Source organism: Paracoccidioides lutzii, assembly GCF_000150705.2.
Source record: "Paracoccidioides lutzii Pb01 unplaced genomic scaffold supercont2.17, whole genome shotgun sequence".
Taxonomy (NCBI): Eukaryota; Fungi; Ascomycota; class Eurotiomycetes; order Onygenales; family Ajellomycetaceae; genus Paracoccidioides; species Paracoccidioides lutzii.
In genome coordinates this window covers 416,818-439,928 of record NW_015440963.1, presented here as the reverse complement: position 1 = coordinate 439,928, position 23,111 = coordinate 416,818, and the positions used below count along the sequence as shown (strand labels likewise).

At 43.7% G+C, this 23,111-nt stretch overlaps 6 protein-coding genes across 6 annotated transcripts; 3 read left to right on the top strand and 3 right to left on the bottom strand.

The window, feature by feature from the left end:
• Positions 1-984: 984 nt before the first annotated feature.
• PAAG_06198 (hypothetical protein) lies at positions 985-1,554 on the top strand (the record flags this gene model as incomplete). The annotated part of the gene is made up of 1 exon (XM_002791887.1): positions 985-1,554. One exon carries the CDS (start codon positions 985-987, stop codon positions 1,552-1,554), a length of 570 nt encoding a protein of 189 aa, XP_002791933.1.
• Positions 1,555-4,299: 2,745 nt separating this feature from the next.
• PAAG_06197 (hypothetical protein) lies at positions 4,300-5,399 on the top strand (the record flags this gene model as incomplete). Its single annotated transcript, XM_015845816.1, has 3 exons — positions 4,300-4,830; positions 4,866-5,125; positions 5,285-5,399. 3 exons carry the CDS (start codon positions 4,300-4,302, stop codon positions 5,397-5,399), a joined length of 906 nt encoding a protein of 301 aa, XP_015700042.1.
• A 570-nt stretch (positions 5,400-5,969) lies between these two features.
• Positions 5,970-8,363, bottom strand: PAAG_06196 (hypothetical protein; the record flags this gene model as incomplete). The annotated part of the gene is made up of 1 exon (XM_002791885.2): positions 5,970-8,363. The coding sequence occupies one exon, from the start codon at positions 8,361-8,363 to the stop codon at positions 5,970-5,972; it is 2,394 nt and encodes a 797-aa protein (XP_002791931.1).
• A 9,113-nt stretch (positions 8,364-17,476) lies between these two features.
• On the bottom strand, positions 17,477-18,139 carry PAAG_12178 (hypothetical protein; the record flags this gene model as incomplete). The annotated part of the gene is made up of 1 exon (XM_015847700.1): positions 17,477-18,139. One exon carries the CDS (start codon positions 18,137-18,139, stop codon positions 17,477-17,479), a length of 663 nt encoding a protein of 220 aa, XP_015702691.1.
• Positions 18,140-18,305: 166 nt separating this feature from the next.
• On the bottom strand, positions 18,306-18,796 carry PAAG_12177 (hypothetical protein; the record flags this gene model as incomplete). Its single annotated transcript, XM_002791882.2, has 2 exons — positions 18,306-18,421; positions 18,448-18,796. 2 exons carry the CDS (start codon positions 18,794-18,796, stop codon positions 18,306-18,308), a joined length of 465 nt encoding a protein of 154 aa, XP_002791928.2.
• A 438-nt stretch (positions 18,797-19,234) lies between these two features.
• Positions 19,235-19,528, top strand: PAAG_12176 (hypothetical protein; the record flags this gene model as incomplete). The annotated part of the gene is made up of 1 exon (XM_015847699.1): positions 19,235-19,528. One exon carries the CDS (start codon positions 19,235-19,237, stop codon positions 19,526-19,528), a length of 294 nt encoding a protein of 97 aa, XP_015702690.1.
• Between the last annotated feature and the right edge of the window lie 3,583 nt (positions 19,529-23,111).

The following is a 23,111-nucleotide window of genomic DNA, read 5'->3' as shown; positions in this document are numbered from 1 at the left end:
TTTGTTTTTCTTCCAAAGCTTTCAACTTCTCTTTCATATAAATTCCTTGCTGATGCTCTCTACATCCATGTTAATAATATGGTCCACTCAATCCAGGGCATCCTGTTTGCCAAAGAGTCCGTCATGACAGTGGCGCAGTTGCTGTGCCAGGCTGTAATTTCCAGCAGATTCGAATCTCAATGCCAATTTCTTCTCCAGAAAGTCGACTTGGAAAACCATGGCTAGTATAAGAAGAAAAATGTCTCAAGCAGATAATATCATCATGGGTTGACACTTATTGGCAACGTACTGTCATCATGACGCCCCACATTGAGACTCAATCTGCATGATGATGATTTAACTAACGTGACTAGTTAACTAGTTACTTGAGCTAGTGATATAAGCTTAAAGTTAGAGGAATGACTACGCACTCAGTAACTCTCCCACCGCGAACTAAGCCACAATTCACGTGATTATGTTGGGCCAATGATGGTTACGCTAGCCCATTTAGGCCTCCTCAGGTCATACAGAATATAATAATACTAAATTCGCTCTTACGCACTCGCATATCACTATCTCGATTAGGGTTGCCCGAGTTTGATCGTGGATATAATTAATGTTATTAACTAAAAATCAATGTGGTAATCTGTTGCTCACCAATGACATTTATACCAAATCAAATTTATATCCAAAAAAATCTCATCTTCTGATGATTGTGGGTTATGAACAGCTTGAATTTCAAGTATATTTCTTATTCATTCTAATGTACCTCCAGTCATTGTTTCTGTGAAACCATTTCATCACAGACATCAATTATGGGCGGTCTCTTTCTGCCAACCAATTAGATAAATGGTTCTTATCTACATTTTTATATGTCCCCTTTTCCATTCAGATTTGTTCAGTTCTTCTTTGAGACACGAGAATGTATTCACTGGATACAACAAGTCTGATTAACAGATGGTCAAATATAATAATAATAATTAAAAATAAATATATTAAATAAAAATGGCGACTCAAACTATCCACACTTACTCGCAGCAGCAGCAGCAGCACGACGAGCCAAAACAGTGCCACCAGGACATTGAGGCCGAAGCTGCTCTGTCCTGCCTGCCCAAGGAAACACCTGTCTATCAATATCAAAGCATGCCCCAGATGGCAGTTACAGCCCGCACTGTTGACGATGAAAGCGGCTACTGTGTATTTGTTGATGTCCCTGAGAGAATTGTTGGCGATGACCGTGAGAGGGTGGGCTTCAGGAAAATCACAATCTTCCCCAAATCCAAAACGCTTATAGCGAAGATGCCCGGACTCCCTCATGAAGCTGCCACTGAGTGGTTCCACGACAACCTATGCGACAAGGTGAGAGATATGGGAATAAGATACTCTGCAGAGCTGGAAGGCATGGGCTCAGCTGCCGTCGAGAACAGGGAGACAGATTACACCGTGCAGCCCAAAAACCTTCGTCGCGGAAGGTCTGCGAAATTGGCCATCATTGGTCGTCGAGTCCGGGTTCACGGAGAGTCACGGGGACCTCGGCGACAATGTGAATTGGCGGATTCAGAAGTCGAAGCATGAGGTGAAAGTGGTAATCACCGTTAATATGTCCGAAGACCAAGGTCTCCATCGGGAGGGTGGGACGAGCAGGTGGTGCTCAGAGAGGACATCGTGGCGGGAAAGCATCTGCGGCGGCAATTGCCTGTCACCGTGACGGGCGGTCCTCTGCGGATAGTTTCCATTCTGCGACATGGGCCAAGCAAATCTGGACGCGGTCTTAGATTGGTGGCCTATTTAGACCGATTCCTGAAGGGGGCATACAGTATTGGGATTTGTATGCTGGCCAGCGTAGGGAGGCGACCCGGCAACTGCAGCAGGGGACTGCACTTCCGCTCTTTTCATCTCAGTGCCCAACTTCAAGTATTTAATCCACCTATACATGCTGTCAACTTCTCACCAACACCGAAGAAATCACATGCTATTCCATATAAACTTCCTTACAGACTATGGCTTCCCCAATGACATCTTATTTAAATACTGTAACGGCCTGACGCCTGATTAGTGGTTTCGTTCGCAACCAAACATTTTCATTTACCAGTCATACGATAGATCATACTATCCATCCGCTCCCGATTCATACACTATATATTCGTTCTTGCGAATCCACCTTCACGAACTATACCTCCTTTTCCTTCTCTTACAAATTCGTCTCTTGTAGCTAGGAAGTGCTAGGACCGTATTCAGGAACATGCCCGCAAAGTTGCCAAATTTGATGATTGAGATCACCAAACCACCTGTGAGAGTCAATTGAGTATATCACTTTTGCCAACGTCATAAAAATAAAATTAAAATGTATATATCTTTAAAATAATCAACCGGTGGCTGCGCATACTACCGAGCTGCGAATTTTTCAACTACCTCACTCAAATTTGAAGCCTCCCACTCACAACTTCAAAAAAGTAATTCATTAGAATGTAGAAATAGATTGTTATCTACTAGGACAGCTTCTTGTTATATGACCAACATTATGACAGGCACTGCAGTGTGGTGAAGCTTGCTGTTGAGATGTATCTTAACAAATAAGAATTTGTTTCTCAAGATGCTGATTGAGCCGTTCAATTTGATTCTGATCTTGCTGTACATTCCAAAAGAATTGAACCTCAACAATAGCTCTAGTTCTTGTTTTTTTCTCAATTCTCCACTCATTCTCAATCTTGAAAATTTTAATTTCTTGTCATAGAGCAGATTTATCTTTTATTGACATTTGAAAGTTTTTTCAAGGTGATTAATTTAAAACAACTTAGCTGTTAAAGAGATTCTGTATACAAAGATATTTTGCAAACTCTTTATATAATACTCTAGTTGATGAGAGTTCTGAGATATATATAGATTTCAAAAACCTGAGAAAAATCAAGCAATTAATGATATTGATATAAATAATTAAAATATAATCATTAAAAGAATGAATTATAGTAGATATAAATTGAATATAGCTTTAATACTTTTTTAAAAATAAAAAGATAAATTTATTAGAAAGAAAAAATAAAAGTTATAAAAATAAATATATAATTTAAAAGTTCAAATTAAAAAAAATTAATTTAAATAAAAAGTTTTAATTATATAAAGTTATTATTCAAATATTAATCTATTATATCTTTTTAGAAATTTATTTAATGAATTAATTGATAAATTATTCAATAATAATTCATAATTTATTCAATTAAATATAATTATATTTTTAAAATAAGAAGTTAATTTTCATATTAAATAATTATTAATAAATAATCTTTTATAAAAAAATAAATTTTAAAAAAAATATTTAATTAATAAATATAATTACTAAGTATTTAATAATTAGTTTATCTATATATTTTTAAAACTTATTTTTGTTTTATTTTGTCTGATTTTATATTATATGTGATAACATAGAACGGGCTCCGAACTCCATCCAGACTTCTCAACAGCACAAGACCACTGGGCCGAGGTGATCGGTAATTACAACTGCCTAGCAACGGCATCGCAACCAACCCCGCAAATGAATACCCCGTAAACGTGGGAACCGCATAGCAACGGCGCTAAGAAAAGGGGCAACTGCGCTAAGGAAAGGGCTATATAAACAGAGCCTTCCCCGAACCCATCTTTTAGGAACCATCTTAGTAATTCGTTGAGATAGCTTACCTAGCTGGCAATCGAACACCTGTTTCACCTGCGCCTAGATCGAAGCCGTGACATTATATACTTAAACTTATCTATATACTTATTTAATTTTTATAATTTATTGAGTATTTACTATAAAACCTTTAACTTATAAATTTCTTTATTAATTATATTAAATTAACAAGTATTAAACTTTTTAAGTATTTTATTTATAAATTTAAATTAGTAAATCAAAAAAAAAAAATTATTTTTATTATAATAAAATTATAATTATTGATAAAAGTTTTTATATAAAAAAAATAAACTATATTAATTATTTTATATATAATTATAAAAATATTTTAAAAAAATTAAATTTTTAAATTATTTACTTAAAAACTTTATTAACCTTAAAATAATAAACAATAAAAAGATAATATTTTATTTTAAAATGTTTTATAAATACAAATTTATATAATATTAATACATTAAATATATTATTTAAATATAGTTTTAGTATTTTCTTATATAGATTAGAGAAGAAAAACAATAATTTACATATAAATAATTAAATATATAGTTGTGATTATAAAAGATAATCTCATCTAGATATTAGTTTGTTAGTTAATATTTTTTTTTTTGGAAGTTTATTTAGTAAACAATCGGACGGTGAGTACGCGGCCGCATGCGATGCGGCCCTCGTCCCATTTTGCATCCCCGAACGGGCCTGGCCTGCCGTCGAGGACGCCGCCCATTGGCCCACTGGGCCCTGCTGTCACCCCTTCGGGTTTGGCGCGCCCTGACCTCGCCGCTCTGAGTTACATCATCGACTTGTGCCGAATATCTACAGAAGGGTCGCTCGCTCCTCTTCCCTTCCCGCCCACGCACCTTCCATCTTCCCAATTTTCCTCCTCCGTCTCACCCTTCTCGTCCCGCTTCCCGCTTCCCGCTTCCCGCTTCCCGCTTCCCACCTTCTCAGCCCGCCGCCCCACCGACAATAATCTGCCGATCTCCATTGCCGGACCGTTTCACCATCACATTCCCCCCCAGCCCGCCCCCCTAAGAAAAACCGCTCTTTTCCGCCTTCTCGGCAGCCCATGTGAATCTGGAGGATTACAACTACGCAGATCTCGCCCGAATTCTTCATTTCCACCGCCTACATTTCCGCTTCCCTATCCCGCCCCCCAACAGCAGCTCGGACACCCTTTTGCATCCCCACCTGTCCCCCTCTGTTAACATCTCCCATCTTTTCTCAGTCCGCAAGCCAACAGACCCAGTCGCACGAAAATCCAGAAAATGACTTTGACAGGATTTTGGAGGAGATCTCATCAGATGACAGGAGTCAACCCCTCAGCACGAGCTGGAGAAACACCAAGGACCATGCCGCCGCCCCTCGCAGATTGAATCTTGGTGATTTTTCCCACGACTGCCCTGAGATACCAGGCAAGGCGGATACAGCTGTGGAACGCGTCCCTGAAGTCAGCTTTCACACATGCTGGTCAGGTGGAAAGTACAGGTCCGTCTCTCTAGGCTTGCTCATGATATGTCCTAATGATCTGCTAACTTCAGTCTCATTTCAGATGACCTGATTGTTGTAGATGACTGGGGTGATGGATGTTGTTCTAATCAGGAGAGAATAGGGGCGCTGGTGGATTTGTAGATGAATGAGAAATAGCCTCAATGGGCTACAGCCTGTCTGGGCTGATCGTGCTGTGGACACGATAGGCGTGGCTCTGAAACTTCATCTTGCTCTTGAGGAGTCAATCCCTGAGAGCCATTTGAAAATGTAGCTGTCCTATGACCACAATTCTAGGCGTAGCATTTGCAGCTAGGAAACTCCACATATAAACAGATCCAGTATTTTCTCAATCCAGAGGCCCCAGTCATCGTCCCGACGCAATGCACAAACAGCTAGTTAGACAGTACTCCCAGTAACTTGGATACCAACCAGCCTTCTCCAGTCAAGAATGACAACCTCCAAAGCGCGATTACTGGCAGTCGTCTGGCTGCTGGGGTTCACTCCGAATCATAATTCCCATCTTTTTTCATGAAATATTTGCTGGGGCTTATATATCCTTTGTGATCATCTAGCGATTTAGTAAGCCGTCTCTAAGTGGAGTGGACATAATTCGCCACGAACAAGAGCAATCATTGAATTCTATTTAGTATCAAATCAGAGCTCAACTATCATCGCCTCAATGTGGGATCATATAACTTTTTGGGGCCTTGCGGCATTCCAACAATCTCATAAGCACACTTTGTATGACTTTCCAGAAAATCAATCTCTTCGTCAAAGATGCTATATTAAAAGATTTGTCAAAACAAAGAGCAATTCACGCTATCAATATGCAGAGTCTTTACTAGTTTACAGCATCTGAGTTATCCTGTGCATGCTGAAGTGTTCCAATCATGTTCTGGGATAGGTTGAAATTTGGTTTCTTCCACCGTCCGCCGTCTGGAAAGACAAGGCGCCGTAATCGGTTGACGCAAGGGATCAATGATTGATAATACGGAGTAAAATAGTCTTCTGCAATTCGAAGAAAATCCCTCTCCTCACTTATCATTCCTTGTTTCGCAGCCGCCAGCTCTTCAGTACTCATATAATTCCATTTCTCAAACCGCTCGACAGTGATCCCCTTCCCTGGGCCTTCATAGTGAATGCATATCCAGAAAAGAACCCAGAAGAATGATTCCAGATCATGCATGAAACAATGCTTTTCACCATACAAGACACCGATGGCCATGAACGCTCTGGTTCCTGTTTTGCCCCGTGCGCCAGAAGACCCATCCCGTTCTAACTTGATTGCCAGGTCAAGGTCAATCAGAAAGGCAGGCCATGATGGGTTGTCCTTGTCCTCATTCACCATCAGGTTCCGGGGGGAAACATCGCATTGGATGAGGCCAGCCTCATCATGGAGTGACATGTATCCTTCAATACAGCAGGCCAGCCCAGTGAGAAGTGTAGCCTTTGAACTACTCTCATAGATTGGTTTCCCATAATCCTGGATAACAACGCGGCGGTGAACTCGATTGAATGGGGCTGAGCTGCCTGCAGATTTGGATGGAGAACTTGACTGAGTACGCTTACTTGGGGGAGGAGGAAATGCCTTGTCCATGCAGTCAGATGATCGCTTCTGGCCGGCAGTGCTGCCCTGGCTCTTTTTTCCTCTTAGAGACTGACTACGCCGCACTCTCGCGTTAAAGCCACCCTTCTCATCTTTCAAAATCGGAATACTGAGGCCCTTTCTGATAGTCAAGACATCATCATCCTTGTTGTCAATGCGAACAGTCTCGTGGTGATAATACCTCACGACATTCTTGACCCCCTTCACCATCACCTCTCGCAGCAACTCTCCTTCCTCAGTGCGTTCTGGATACTGCCAGGAGTCCTTGACAACCACTGGTGTCTGTAATTTGTCTGTCTCACAGTATACCTTCCAGCAGGTTGTGGCTCGTCCGGCAACACAACGTGCTCGTCCAACAGTCTCATTGATAATCAGCCGTTCCTTCGTACCGTTCCTATCAATTTCAATATACCTTTCAGTCCCGGTCGCGATGATGGTAGGATCAAACCCAAGCTGTTTCCGGCTCATCAAGAGGAATCCAAGGATAACAGACACAAATTGAAGGCCGTCCTGGTTGATGTTGAATTCCTCTGACGCGATTCCGCCCAGGCGGTCAAAGTTCCACAGTCGTAGGAACTGCCCGCAGAGGGTGAACCCGAGCACAAAACGACGGGTGTCCTGCGCAGCGAGGACCTCTCGGGCATACCTGCCAAGATCAAACCATGCACCGGATTTCCTGTCGTATTTCGGGTCATTCTTCAGCTCCCCTGGCACCAGGATTTGTGACCAGTGACATTTCGAGTCCACTGTGGCCGTCAGATCATCGACAAGGCCAACATCAAGCTTTCTCTCTGCGACAGACCCTTGTAGTGGCTGGCTTGGCTGTGCGAGAGGTCTGCGGTCAATCTTCCAGGACGGCTCTTGTGCTTCGGCTAATCGTACGAGCTCAGCAATGATGTTAGCCAGCCATCTCAGAACATCTTCTTCTGCTGCAAGTTCAGGCCAGCCCTTCCAGCCCTCATCTTCACAGTAAAGTGGGCTGTTCCCCTTCTCGCACTCCTCCAACACCGCTTGTGAAACTGCAGTGAGCTGTGGAATGTCTCCAAAGTACGCATCAAAGAATCTAGGGATGTTGACGTGTATCTCCCCAAGTTCCTCCTTCAGCACAATGTCAACGTGTTTTCGATATTCTGTAGAATTGGCGAAACTGCTAGTGTTGCGCAGCCAGGGCGTCTGTTGGATCGATGATGTAGGATGAGGAGGAGGAGGGGGAGTGCCTCGCGAGACGGCGTCAATAAGACAGAAGACGGCGTTCCAGACGTTGAAGTTCCAGGTTTCGACGTTCTGGGATTCAGTCGGAGGCCTTTGAATAACCAGGTGCACCAGCGGCTGGTAGTCATCGTACCTGAAGTTTCCTTTTGCCTTTCGGAGGCGCTCGAATAATTGTGCTAGATCGGACGCCACGTCCCCTTCATTGATTCGCGACGGAAGGCTGTAGGCTGCACCCTCTCCCTGTAAAGTATAGACAAGTTTTGAGATCACATTTTGATAGAGTTGGCCATCGTACGGCGTTCGATGTGATTCATATATTTTTTCAGCTTCCTGAAGCGCGCCTTGTAGATGATTGACTGAGTTGGTGAGAGGGTGATTCTTGATAATGTTGCGATCTTCTTGTGAAAGTCCCTCCATTTCACGGTATACAAGACCGTTGGGTTGGTGTGAGGTTAACTAGAAGTTGTCAGGGGGGGGGAAAATATGCTGATTTCATATGATGAATGGGAAACAAACACGGGAACAAAAATGCAGAATAGTTAGGAAGTCATGATGTATTGATACCTGCGAGAGAAGTTAGTTCGCTGGGAACAGATGCTGATACATATAATCAAAGAAGGGAGGATCATGGTCAAAGGGTTGATCCGGCTTGGGCTCTGATGCACAACGCGAATTTGGGAACGGGAGAGAGCAAGGAGCCAGGTACCTATTTCGCGACGGAATGGGTAAGGTCACAAGCGCGAACAAAACACGTATTGAGGAAAGCCGGCTATTCTCATTTAGGATTAAAGCAGGCCACCCAACCCGTCGTTTCTGGTGCTACTGGAACTTCCTAGGCTCAACAAGGAGCAGACTTCAACCTTGTGGAGCCACAACCACGCAGCTACTCTCCCAACGATGGGTCGTCCGTTCCTTCAGCGGGGGATTGGACATGGGATGGCGTGATTATCATCGCCGTGGCTTCATACCAATAATAGCTGTACAAATTGGGGTTCGATACCACAGCGTTCGATGTAGTGTCTCTAGTCAGATGTCAAAGGCAGCCCACGGTCACTGCTGCTCTAGTGTGTGTGTGTGTGTGTGTGTGTTTTTATTTAACGCCCGGTTAGTCCACGTGCCTTAAGGGCACGTGATCTAGTAGAGTCCGCGTCGAACTATAGGGCGGGTAGAGCTACGCCCGTAGGCGACTACCTATCTAGTAGCTATCTTACAAATGAGGCAAAAATGGGTTGCGTATTGCTGCACCGGCAGAGCCCATGGGTCGGTTGCCATAGAGCAGAGGTTTTGAGAGGTTTTAGGTTTGTGGGAGGGAGGTAGGGGAGGCGGATAGGAAGGAAGGCAAGGAAGGAAAGAAAGGAGAGGAAAGAGAGGAAGGAGGAGGAGGTGGTGAGGAAGATGGGGGCAAGACAGAGGAGAGAATGGTCTGTGGGATCTGATCTGGAGGTGCGCGACGGCGCATTGGACAGATATTCTGATAGAAGGCTGTTTCTCTTAGCCAGTTATTGAATTCTAGGGCCCCACGCGAGGTTGCCAGTGTCTCGCGGAGATTGTAGATAGGCCGGCACCGCTTTGCTGCTTTTCTTGCAAGAGTGCAATAGTAGAAATGTTCTGGAGTTTTGCTATGTCCACACCGGCAGTAGCACTCTGCATCTTCATGCTTAAGGTGGCTGTGGTAGGCTGCAAAGTCTCCATGACCTGATCGGGCGGCATAGAGCTTTCCTAATGTGAAGCGTGAAAGTTTTACCTCTGTTGAGGCTCTCTTTAGTGGGATCTCCAGCTCCATATAGCGTTTGGGCCGATTTTTGGCCCAGTAGTTCTCAAAGGCCCGTGTGGTTTGTTCCATAGTGTGTCGCTTTATATAAGCTAGAGTGCCTATGCTGTCAGGTTGAGGTACCATGCTTGCACTTGCTGCCTGCGCTGCGGCTGCTTTGGCTTCAAGATCTGCCTTTTCATTACCAGCCACGCCTGCGTGGCCTGGGACCCATCTAATGACCACCCTGCTCTGGGTGGCCAATGGGAGCCTATCCCTGCTCTGCCAGGCCTTTATGGCTTTCAGAAACTGCGCGAAGACCTGCTGGCTAGAGGTGTTTGACACAGATCCAAGGGCTCGTGCTACCTCCAAATTGTCTAGGCAAATGTAGACGTTGCTGGCAAACTTCGCCTGAGGCAAGGTGGTGGCTTCCTTTAGGCCCTGCAGGGCTGCCATTGCCTCTGCGTCAAAGACCTCTGCTTTATCCATTGGCAGGTTTCCTGTGGAGATTAGACAGTGTTTGCTACCCCAGCATATAGCCCATCCTGCACCAGTCGCACGCTGAGGGTGCTCTATCTGTGAACCATCGGTAAAGACCACCAGATCCAGGGGATTGCGTTGTTGTAGCCAGCTCTTAAAGTCTTGTGCTGCCTGTTCCTTTGTGCGGCCTGCCTCATACCCAATCTGCAGATCTTCTTTCCTGGGAAATCTCATCCAAGGGGGCGTGAGTAGAGGGTCATATGCTTCTATCCCACCAGCATGACTGGACGCTCTAGACAGACGTGTGGTATAGGGTTTGGTGGTAGCTACTTTATTAGAGCGTCTCACTAGCGGGTGCCTCTTGTCAAGCTTTTTGATTCTTACTGCAAATACAGCACGCCGGTTGTCTAGTGTCTCTTTCATTGGCATGATTCCTAGCTCACGGTGTAGAGCTGAAATGGGTGTGGTCTTGTAGACTGGCAGTGCCCCTCGCAAAGCATCTCTAAGGGCTAGATCTAGCTTTCTGACTAGGCAATCCATTCGATTGGAGATTTCCTTTCCCTTCTCCATTCGTGTGGCTCCAGGCCACCAGGCCTCTGCTCCATAGCAGAGCACAGAGAGCACACAGGCCTGAATGGATTGTCTAAGCAGTTGTACTGGGGCGCCTCTTGCTGTGTTGCTTAGTGCTCGTATGCCATTAGACACCTGTCGTGCCTTAGCCGCCATGGTCTCCACGTGTTTCTTGAAGCTCAGTTTTCTATCTAGCCAGATTCCTAGATATCTTATGGAGCTTTTCACTGCCTTTGCTGTAATAGAGTGAGTGCCAGATGTTGTTTCAAGGTCAATTGAGGGGTTTGAAAGGGTTCTGCGCCGTGTGAAGTGTGCTATCTCAGTTTTGGCAAAATCAAATGTCAGCCCTTCTTTGCTGGCCCAATCATTTAGCAACTTGAAATCCTCCTGGAGAGTAACAACATTCCCTTCAAGAGTGGTTCCAGCACTAAGCAGTCCTAGATCATCTGCGTAGCCTAAGCGTGCACGTCTTCTTTGTATAGTTCCTAGAAAGAACAGAGGCTGAATAAACAGCATGAATAGAATAGGTGAGACTGGCGAGCCTTGTGGAAGCCCTGCTGGGATATCAAAGAGCTCTCCCAGGAGTCCATCCAATCTGATCCTGCCTGTGCGTCCTGTCATGAAGCTTTCCACCCATCTAATTAAATTTGGTGGCCAGCCTTGTTCTTGCAATCTCCGCAGCATCCTTCCTCTGAGTACAGCATCAAAAGCACCCTTGATGTCCAGAGTAAGAAGAGAGACTACTTTTCCATGGGCCCAGGCTTCCTCTATATCATGAACCATCGCTGCCACTAGGTCTGAGGCAGCCCGCCCAGGGAGGGCTCCAAAATGCTGGGGGTGGACAATCTTCTCTTGTATAGCTGTCCAGGCCAGCCTATGGGCTACCAGGCGTTCCAGTCCCTTCCCCAACGTTGAGAGAAGGGCTATAAGCCTGTAGGATCGCGGGAGTGTTGGATCTCTGTTGACCTTAGGCAGCACAACCAGTGTGGCATCTCGAAAGGAGGTTGGGTGCCAGCCAACCCTAAGGCAGGCTCTGAACAGCCTTTCCACTGATACCTTAATATGTGGCCATGCCTTTCGTAGCACCTCTGTTGGCACTCCATCAGTTCCTGGAGTGGTATTACCCGTGTTCAGCAGAGAACTTTGTATCTCATGTGCTGAGGCAACAGGAAAAGGTAATTTGACAGATGGTGGGTTGGACCAGCTGATTGGGATATCCTCTCTGCTTGCAGCCTTCTGTAAGAGCACCCGTTGCAGAAGGTCTCTTTTCTCTCTAGGGGTTGTTCGCGTTCGCCCAGTCTCTTCATCTACAAGAGGGGGGGAATGAAAGGAGCCAGTTGAATGGGCCCATTTGATCATCTTAAAGATATCTTTCCCCACTGAGGCCTCTGCTATCTTGCCTCGCCAGTATTCTCTCTTGGCTTTCCTGGTGGTCCTGGCTACGTTGCTTTTTGCTTCTCGTAAAAAACTAGAGCCTAGGTGCTGTGCACGATGTAGTGTTGTCACTGCTTTCTGGCAGTCCTCATTCCACCATGGCTGACCTGTGCCTTGCCCGGTGCTCTTCTTGGTGGAACTTTCCAGGGAAGCTATTAGTGCATCTGTGATACCTTTAGCCAGGGCATCCAGCTGATCTGTATTGGGGTACTCTGGGAAATCACATAGTTTGTCTAGTTTTGGCTTATAGGCCTCCAGCGTCTGGTTAAAGACCTTCTCATTCATGGTGTCGAGACGGAAAAAATGGGTTGGCCTGTCAGGCCTTGTGCCCTGTGGAAGGCTGATTTTGGTGAGAAGAGTCTGGTGGTCAGAGGAAGTGTAAAGGGATCTGTCCACCTGTGTGTCCACTCCTTTGATAACTAATTCCGGGGTGGCCCAGGCCAGGTCTATCATGTTATGCCCACGTGTGGGAGTGTCTGGGTCCATGGTGAGAGTAAAGTTGAAATTCATGGTCCATTGCAGGAATGGTTCCGCCCACATGCTTGGAGGCACTCCTGGTTGCCACACGGGGTGCTTGATATTGAGGTCGCCAGCAAGGAGCAATGGGAGTGCTGGGACAGACCAGGAGAGAAGACAGCCCACACCTTGTCCAGGATCCTCTGCGCCTGGGGGTGCATTGTATATGTTGACTGTCTGAAGCTGTAGACCCCAGGCCTGTATGTGCAGCATGTGGATGTCCCGGTTTTCTGCCCAGGGGCCTGGGACTGCATGAGCATGGATTTGTGGGTGTTTACGCACATAGGTGAGGACCCGTGGCTTCCTGTCCCACTTTTCAATTGGGGCAAAGCAGTTGAATGCTGGATGCTTTTTGGAGATGCATTGGCTTAAGTTCCTGTGAATCCAGGGTTCCTGTATGAGAAGGATGTCAGTCTTTCTTTCAAACGCTAGATTGAGGGCCGTCTCGTGTGCTGGGCCCCCTTTTCCTATGTTGACTTGCATAATCTGCAGGAATTGCGGAGATCTAGAGTTCTTCTTCATTGAGTAGCTGAAAGGAGGGTGTTGTTGCGTGAGATGACGTGTTGGGTGTTGCATTAGATGTTGGGTTGGGCGCCATGCCTAATGCTGTGCCTGATGCTGTGCTCAATGCTGTGCTTGGTGCTGTGTTTGATGTCGGTGTGAGGTTAGATCTATGCTCAGTAGAATCATTCAACCTCAGGTCTGCTGATGGCCCTCGACCACCGCATTTGCTGTTACTTGCCTTGGCCAAGTATGCCTTACTCTGTGCATTGCGGATATCCCTCAGCTGGTTTCTTGAGTGCCTTTGAACAGTCCCATTCTTTATCCCTGGTCTGGCGGGGCAGGATGGATCATCCGCGGCATGTGGTCCAAGACAGTTAGTGCAGCGATTGGGGCATCCACATGCTTCATTCTCCTTATGACAGGATGGATTTCCTTTCACATGATTCTTAGAACTGCATTTTTTGCAGCGAGGGACGCGGAGGCAGTATCTCTCTTGATGAAATCCCCAGCATTTGCTGCATTGTTGTATTTTGACCTTAGGTGCCTTTCTGATCACTGGTCTTTGATATCCATATAGTTCCACTTTTGATGGCAGGTTTACTGCTGTCTCTTGCGAAAAGTGTAATATAAGAGTGGCTGTTGGGTTTCCAGGGTGTATTTTTGCCCAGCGACTCTGGACAGGCTTGATTCTGGTTTGGAGTGTGAATTCTTCTGTCATGGATTCTGCTGAGAGATGCAGAGTTCCACCACCATAGTCACTAATCTCCATGGGCAGCCCAGGAATCAGGCAGGTGATCCAATGTTCTTCCTTCTCTATCTGAGTATTGGTGAGGGTGGCTGCTAAAACATTCTTTTGGGCTAGCAGGGCCTCCATGTCTTGCAAGCTTCTAGGAATGATGGCAATGCCTGTGGGGATGGCTTGAACTGCTGTGATGGCTGCTGCCAAAGGCCCTGGGAGTTCAGCCTTCAGCTTTCTAAGAGTAGCAATTGGGCTTGCTTTGCGAGCTAGATGATCTGAAGGCAGGCGCGCGAGGATTCGTGGTGTTTTTCCTTCTCTGGGGTTATTCCTAAGCAGGGGTTTCTGCAGTATGGTTGCTGGTGTTTTTGTTACATTGGTGCTGTCTGCAGCTGTCTTTGCGTAGGTAGGAGCTCTTGCATCATTTGCACCAGTGGAGCCAGCAGGCTTGATTGTGGTGGACTGCTTAGCTGTTTCTAGACTTCCATTGTACCAGTCCTTGACTAACGCCTTCACAGCGGCTCCAAGGGCCAGTGCCCTTGATAGGCCTTTTGCCTTCATGACATCTAGGTCTTCTTCAATCCGATCAAGCATATTTGCAGCCGCTAGTGCTTCTGCATGGGATTTCTGTGCCTCAGCCTCGTGGGCGGCTAGGAGATCGCTAGCCATCGGGCCACGTAGGTTGAGGTGAATTGGTGCGACATTTCTGCTCTTTGAGCTGCCTGCTGGTGTAGGGGAGCTTGGAGACTCCATGTCATTCAGTTCACATGTGCGGCGGGCGATTGGGGTGAGGAGATGGGGTCTCTTGGGTGGACGGCGTATGGGGGAGCAGATGCGCGTCAAGGCTCGGGACGCGTTCGGTGGTGTTGGGGGGCTGGGCGCGCTGGCGGCGCTGCGTCGGCACGCCATCAGGCTTGCTGCCTGAGGGGATGGGAGAGAGCTTATAGGGATGTGATCAGGATTGATTAAGATGTTTTTGTATAACGATCAGAGAGTTGTTAATGTACAAATGTGGTGATAGTTAATAATAATGGGAGCCTGAATCACCCTATTCCTGATAAAAGGAAAGGAGTAAAGAGGAGAAGGTTTCATGTAAGTGACGGTTTCATAAGTGCCCGGTTTCATATAAGGCCTCTGCTCTGGAATAGCTTCATTGTTAAAGGCTGATATCTAACAAATATTATTCTTGATGCTGCTCTAGTGTAGACGGGGGCTGAGGCATAGAACCAGCTCACTTTGCCTATGTAGTCACGTGAGGAGCTATGATGCGCGTTACCATAGGAATTGGGTGCAAGCATGCATGCCATGCTCCATCGTCCATCAAATACAGATCATTTTGCCAGCAGAATGGGTAAATAACATCCGATCTCTTTATGACTTGGTCTCTGACAGTTATCACAGAGTTGGAATTCATCGTAACCTCACAAGCCAAGCCCCCAGAAACCCTCTCGCATAGAGGGAGCCGCGAGCTGTGCAAAACCATCGAGGCCCTAGACTGATAAAAAGCTTTTGAAAAGACTTCAACTTCAGATCCTTCTGACTCTCAGATGCAACATGCGTATTCTCGTAAATACATGTATCTCATTACATCCGAACAACGTCATAAGAGTATATCACTTTTCCCCATGGGGCACATAGAAACCCCAGGACATTGCTTCATTGAATTTTTTTTTTTTTTTTTTTTTTTTTTTTTGGTAGGTAATGCCCATCCCTTTGACCTTTGATATTGTTCACATCTCTATCCGCTTTTGCTGGGTCAATTCCATCAAGATAGATATGAGATTTTAGTTGATTAGGTGGCGTCGTTCTATCTTTAAGTTGAACAGTGAGATGATCGGGATGTTTTTCTGGTTTGCCGTCGACAGTGGTCGTGGCATGTGAAGCATTGCTGGTGGTGGGGGAGTCAGCCTGTTGAATCGGTACAATTAAGAGATATTTTCTGCTTAACATACAGAATTACTACCGTCTTAGCCTGCATTCTGTTAGCACCCTCGTGGGTCAAGTGCTCCGCCATCTTTTTGAATTAAGCTTCATCCATTTGATGCTCTCTTGCGTCTCTAGATAGTCTGTCCACTGCGTTTTGATGCCATTCGATCCGAATACCGCCGACGTTGCCCTCATAGGCGGTAGGATCGAGGCAATTGGGGTAAGCCATATTGAAAGAGAGAATGGTAGATATCGAAGATGCAGATATGCGGTGGAAAAGAGATGAAGATACAGAGAAAATGTCCTTGGGAAGACCTTGGAAGGAATTGAATAAAAAATTATCTTGATAGAACAGTCAGAAGTGGTAATCAGTTGTTTGATGGGTAAAGATGAGACAAGAAGAATGAGAAAGTTGATGGGTTGAATGGAAGATATTTATACATGGGAAGGAAGACAGAGGGAAGTAAGTTTGCATGAACAAAAAGCATCACCACCCAAACCTTGGGGACCAGAAAACGCGTTATTGGCATGATTATTAGCGCTTGAATCTTAGGTTGAATAAAGGCTCTGGCCTGATGCACCCAGTGGCACTCACGAGAAAAAAATATAAACACTGAACAGCCAGGTTAGTCCCGCAGATGAAAAAATAGAATCAGAATGTGATCAAGCTCCCAATCCCCACTTTCCGTAAGCGCGCGTCTCAACATGTGCCCTGGGTATGACCAGGTTGATTGGGTGATAAGTGCTCCTTGTGTTTCTCCAACATACCCCTAGTGCCAGCCCTTGTCTCATTGCATAAAGGCTCATCTTATGCAGTGGAGCCGGGAAAGCTGGCTAAGACCCAAGTCCACAAGATTTCTTTTATGTTCAGTTTGGGGAAATTCTTATGCAGTTAAATGATTGGATGAGAAGAAGAGTTAACACGAGGCGGAGTCATTATGAATGAGAAAGATGTGATGAAAGGTGCAAGGATTGATAGAAACTTAATGATCGGAAATCAGTATGATTGTTTTTATCAGGGTACTCACCCTGTACCCCAATGCATGAGAGAATCTCTTATAAACATTCTGGATTTGATTGGAGAAGAGTACGGAGTAGTGAGAGTAAGTGAAGGCAACAAGTTCAGAGATAGCTTGATGGAGGTAAGAATGGCGCTTACGGCAAACTCCCCACATATGCATGAGAAACAGGTAAAATAAAATATATGGAGTAATACATGTCTTAACAGTATTGTATTGTATTGCACATCCATACCATACAAGACTGACTTGCTCTGTTCGAGTGAAGCCTCCCGGGAAGCTCCTGCTTGTCTCCCATTCAAATGACTTGAGTTTTTATTTTGCCGGCTTCACATCAACACACCTTGCTGGCTTTCGATTCCTCCAGTGCAGTTCATCGAAGTAAGGTGAAATCGTTCTATATCTCAACAGTCAGGTGCATTTTCATTGTATACTAGAGCCCATCCAGGTGGGTAGAATGTCACTTGCCTTTTTGGTTCATTGTAATTTCATCAACTAATAAGAGAATACAAGCTAGAACATAATAGAGGAAAACGTTGCAAGAAGAACAGGGCAACAAAATATATATGTCATGCATGTATGTAATACATAGATGCTAGGGCCAGTGCATATTCATCACCGCTTTGAATGAAGGATGATGGAGAAGCTGAGTAGCAGTAAGGCGTTCCCCCGGACGATAGCGAAGCACTGCCAGAATAATGGATATTATATGACCTCGCTCAGCTGTACTCACGTCAGCAAGTTCGAGTTTGAACATCCGTTCCAATACTTCCTTAGTATCAACTCTCATATTCTGATCATACCACTCGTCTTCTGGTTTCTCTTTCAAACCTTTCCACTCTTTAGGCATCGGGCCAAGAGCAGTAACTATGGCATCAAGGCCCCGATCAAATATCGAATGTCGAAAATATAAGCTAATCAAGATACACATATAACCCCACATATCACCGGCAAAGCTGGCTGGAAACTTATGCATTCTTTCAGGAGCACAGTATCCCCAGGTCGGCTGCCACTTATTCATGATCTGATTATTGGCATCTGTTGCAAGACCAAAGTCACTGAGATATACTTTTGCTCTCAGCAAAGATTGAGGTATCTTTGTTTCACTGACAAGCTCTCCGGCTTTCCAAGCTCCGGGTCGTAGAGCTGCCTTTTCGGGTCGACCGAGATATTTGTATTTCGTAGCCGTGTTGTACTTGTCCAGAGGGACCATATCCCACAAAATATTCCCACCGCTCACGTCTGCACGGAGATGCATTAACATGTAAATAGAGAAAGAGGATAGCAAATCAATGTTGTCCAACAAAAACGCAAAGGAAATAAAACAAACTACTAAATATCAAAGAAAGAGTCGAGTAAGCTAAAGTTGACCTACCCCCATGAATAATTCCGCACCCGTGGAGAGATTCTAGGGCTTTTAACAGCTACTTAGCAGCGGACATGCGAGTAGCCATCGGCATTCTGTCTGTGTGAGGTGAACTTAGACTGGGACCCCGCACGGGGAAGACGAGGATGCGATGATCGCGATCGCGATCACGACCTGGTAGAGAGAAAGTATCCTGATACAAAAGAAGATTTGAGGTATCGGCGTCCTTAAGACGTCGAATAATTCATTTTGCATGCGAAATTCATGATTCCATTCGCAGTCAGCAGTCCTAATTTTTAGAGCAACATCGACTTTCTTTTGAAGATCATGCGCTAGCCAGACTGTGGAAAATGCCCCATGACCTAATTTATGCACGACACGATATCTCTTTTCAACAATTTCTCCGAGGCAGATGGGATAATACTCATGCTCATCCATGTTCTCGGAATAATGCTCAAGAATATCGTAATCATCGGGGTCTATAAAATCACCATAGGTAGAGACATCACTGGCCTCCGGCACAATGAGGCTCGATGTTGACGATTGCATGCTGAACGTACGTAACTGCGAAGAAGCCCTGTTATTGTGGGAGTAGATAATTTGAGAGCAAATTCAACAGGATATTGGGGCCACGAGGGGCAAAAGAATGAAAGTGGATGGATTTGGGAAAATGAGCGAGTGAGAAGGGGAGAAAGAGTTGGCTGATTTAAAAGGAAGTACGACGCAGGGCGGCAACTGGGACATGAACGGTTGAATGGCGGTGGATTAGTTAGTTATGTAACTAGTGTTGGAGGATTCCCCGGCTACCCGAGGTCACGTGTACATATATATTTATTAGTTGTAGCTAGCTCACTTAGAGTCCCACAACGTAACAAGGTTGATAACAGTCCTCTAAGAGGTTATGAGACCCTTGAATTAGAGGTCTTTCGCTGCGAACAACATGAGGAGAAGCTGTGAATGAACAGCTATGAATGAACAATGAAAAACATGAACAACAATTGGATGACATTGATGGTCAATCTACGTTCAGGTGGAATACCAGATTTGACAGAAGAATACATGTCAAAAAGAAGACAAAACCAAGGATCTGAGAATAGGACCCTGGAGAATAGGACTTCAGAGCCCACAGATTCACTGCCTACATCTATTACAGTCTGTAGAAGTGCTCCTGGAGCATTTGAAATAAACAAGATGATTTTGAAGGAATCAGACAAGTCTAATAATACATACAAAAACCTGGTTGATGAAATGTTAGAGAATATGATTGACTCTAGTGACTAGATATCAGAAGTTAGTGAAGAAATTCTAATGAGATTAGAGATTGCAAAACTTTAGCAAGAAGTTGAAATGATGAGAGCTAGCAGAAAAACACTCATTACCAATGCTGATAACAATGAAATTGTAAAGGGTTAAGCTCTAAGAACTAGAGGCTAGTCCTTCTATATAACAAGGACGAATTGCTTGAGAAAGGGAAAAAAAGAATGAGATGAGAACTCGAGCTTAAGCAAGCTCGCGTACATGCAAATGATGGCTAGGCTGAGTCAGCCAGCCAGAGCAAATCTAGGGGTTCAACCTCTTATAATACCCCCCTTTTCCCTCTTTGTTGCAGGTCTTTACAACTATTTAAAGCCCTCTTTACATCTAATTTTGCCTGCTGAGAGGCCTCCCAAGTGTTCAAGGTCTTTGCTTCTTGTAGGAGACTCATGTCATTTCACATAGATTCAGCTCAATCTACTCATTTAACAAGGTATTATTTTTTTCTCTGATAGGTTCATTCACTTTGAATTTCCTCAATCTCAAATTCAGATCCTTCTGAGATCTCTATAGCAGGTGGCTGTCAGTCAGTTTGCCTCTGACTAGACAGAGAATTCATCACTGCAGCATGTAGAAGCTTTACATTAAAGACATTGTGAATGCTGAGTGAGACATTCAGTCAGTAAGCATGAAATTCTATCTTTTCTAGCATGATATATTAATTGTATTTCACATTCAGCTTCTTGCACAGATAATTAGTTCTCATGTTCTCTAAGCTCAATCAGATCTTATCTTCAGATTGAAAGCTTGAAGTCAGATCTCTTCATCTATTCATGTATTTCTCTTGAGATTGCTGAGCATCTGTCATTTTTACTTAAGCTCACTTCAACACTTCATAGGCCTTTCTCATATAATCATCTGCAAACTCAATGAGATTATATGATATTTCAACAGAGAGTGCATCAGCTATATCAATGAAGAAGACATGAAAAAGATATGTTAAAAAGAATGAGCTCACATCTGTTGAGACAGCATCTCTATTATTGATGATCAGCTCTACTAGAGAGAGTCATTCATGTCAGTCATTCTGTTGAAAGCTAATGTACTTGCATAGATAGATTTTCAGAATCTGATTCATTCACTCTGTAGCTTCATCAGTCTCTGAGTAATAGACTGTGAAGAGTCATCTCTTAATGTCTAATTTCTCATACATCTGAGTTCAAAACATGCTTGTGAAAGCTGATCCTCAATCTGACACTACTGCCTTAGAGATGTTATGTCAAGAGATGATGTTGCAAAGAAACACTTTAGTCACTATCTTCACATCAGTTTTCTTAACTGCTTTTAATTTAATTCTTTTGATCAGTATATTCATTATAATCATGATGTTCATATATTCTTTAGAGCTTAGTAAGTTCATGATAATGTTCATGAAAAGCTTCTGTCACATGTGTTCAGGAATGAGAAGAGGCTTAAGCAGTCTCTGACATTGATCTCTTTATGCAGTGTTTGATCTGCAAAGATGACAGTTTCTGATCATTCTTCTCACATCAGCAGCATAGCCTGATCAGTAGAACTTACATCTTAGAACTTCTACCATTTGCTCTCACTCAGAATGACTGATAAGAGATGAGTCATGAGTCTCATGCACTAACCTGATTTGAAGAGGTTTGAAGTCTGGCACTCACTTATGATCTTGAAAGAGAAGCTTCTCATTCTCATTTAAAGAGCACTCAGAGACAGAGATCTTAATGCTGAGTTTAGAAGAAAATCTGAATCTTTTCTCACAAAGAATTTGCTTCAGATACTGTAGAATCTTGTCATTTTTGTAGATCTCATTTCACTGAGCTTGAAGAGACATCTTAGATTTCATACTGATAGCAGCCACTATTGATTTCATTTCAGATGTCAGTACATTAAACTTAAGTAGTTGAGCTTGTCTCTGCTTGATTTTCTCATCATCAGCATTCTGTGACATGTTCTGCTCTCTTCACAATAAAGTATCTGATTCAGTGTTCAACTTCTCTGGTCAGTAATCAATTCTGAAGTTGAATTGATAGAGAATATTCATTCAATATAGCTGTCTTTCATTTAGTCTATGTATAGTCATGAAGTATTCTAGATTCTTATGATCTGTGAAGATCTTGAATTTCTTTATACTTCATAGCTCAGTATTTCATTTCTTTAAATACTTAATTATTGCTAATAACTTCTTATCATGAATCTTGTAGTTACATTCTGCAGGTGAATGCTTGCAAAAGAAGAAGACACATGAGTGTAGAATACTCTGCTCATCATATTGTAGCAGCACTCCTTCTGAGACATAATCTGAGAAGTTCATTTTCAATATAGTCTCACAGTCAGGGTCAAATTGAAGCAGAATTGAAGTGAAGATAAACATTGATTTTAGACACTTAAAAGTTTCTTCAGCCTTGCTCATCTACAAAAAAGAAATATTCTTGCATGTAAAAATTATCAGTGAGATCACAATCTTTGAGAAATTCCTAATAAATTATCTATAGAAATTGGCAAAGTCTAAAAATCATCATACATCTTTAAGAGTAGTAGGTGTTGCTCATTCCAAAACAGCTTTAATCTTCTCCAGATTCATTCATATACCCTTGCTCACTTCAATGATGAATTCAAGATATTTTGTGCTGTTCATCTCAAACTCACTCTTTTTGATGTCTGCTTGCAGGCCTACTTCCTGTAGACATATAAGCATCTTTTGTACATGCTCACAATGCTTCTGTAAGCTTCTTGAGGAAAATATCAAGATGTCATCTAAATAGACTGAGCAGAAGTTGTCCAGATATTCATATAATGCTCAGTTGATATATTTTTGAAATGTGCTCAGAGCATTGACCAAATCAAAGAGTGTAATCAGTCACTCAAATAGCTCATATCTGGTTCTAAAGGCTGTCATTCATTTATCACCTTCCATGATTTGAATCTTGTGAAAAGCTGCAATAATGTCCAGCTTAGTGAATTATTTAGTCTGTCCAATTCACTGTAAAGTCTCACTGATTAATGATAGAGAATATCAATCCTTTCAGATGATTTTGTTAAGAGCTTGATAGTTCACATAGAATATTAGTCCACTCTCAGACTTCTTTGTGAATAGTACAGAGGCAGCCACAGAGAAGTTACTCACTCTAATAAAACTCTTATCTAGATAATCTATAAGAGTCTTTCATAAAGTCAGTAGTTTCTCTTGAGATATATTATATAATGAGCCTCAAGGGGGTTGTTCTGTGCTACCATCAGTCTTTTTAATCAGTTCAATCTCATGATCTTTATCTGAGCCATGAAGTGGGGGTAAAGTGTCAGTGACTTCCTTATCAAATATGTTCAAAAACTCATGATAATGTTCAGGCAGCTTTTCTCTAGGGTCAATCTTTGATTTCACTTCTAGAGTCTTTTGAATGTCAGTTAAACTGACAGTGAAGATCTCAATGTTTTGCTTCTCTCAAGTGCTTATAAGCCTAGAGAAGCTTATGACAGAGATGAGAATCACATCAGCTTTTACATTTGAACTAGGTTCTATCTCTATGTCACTCTCTTTAAATCTCACAATTCTTTGATAAGGGATCATAGTCATCTTTTGCTA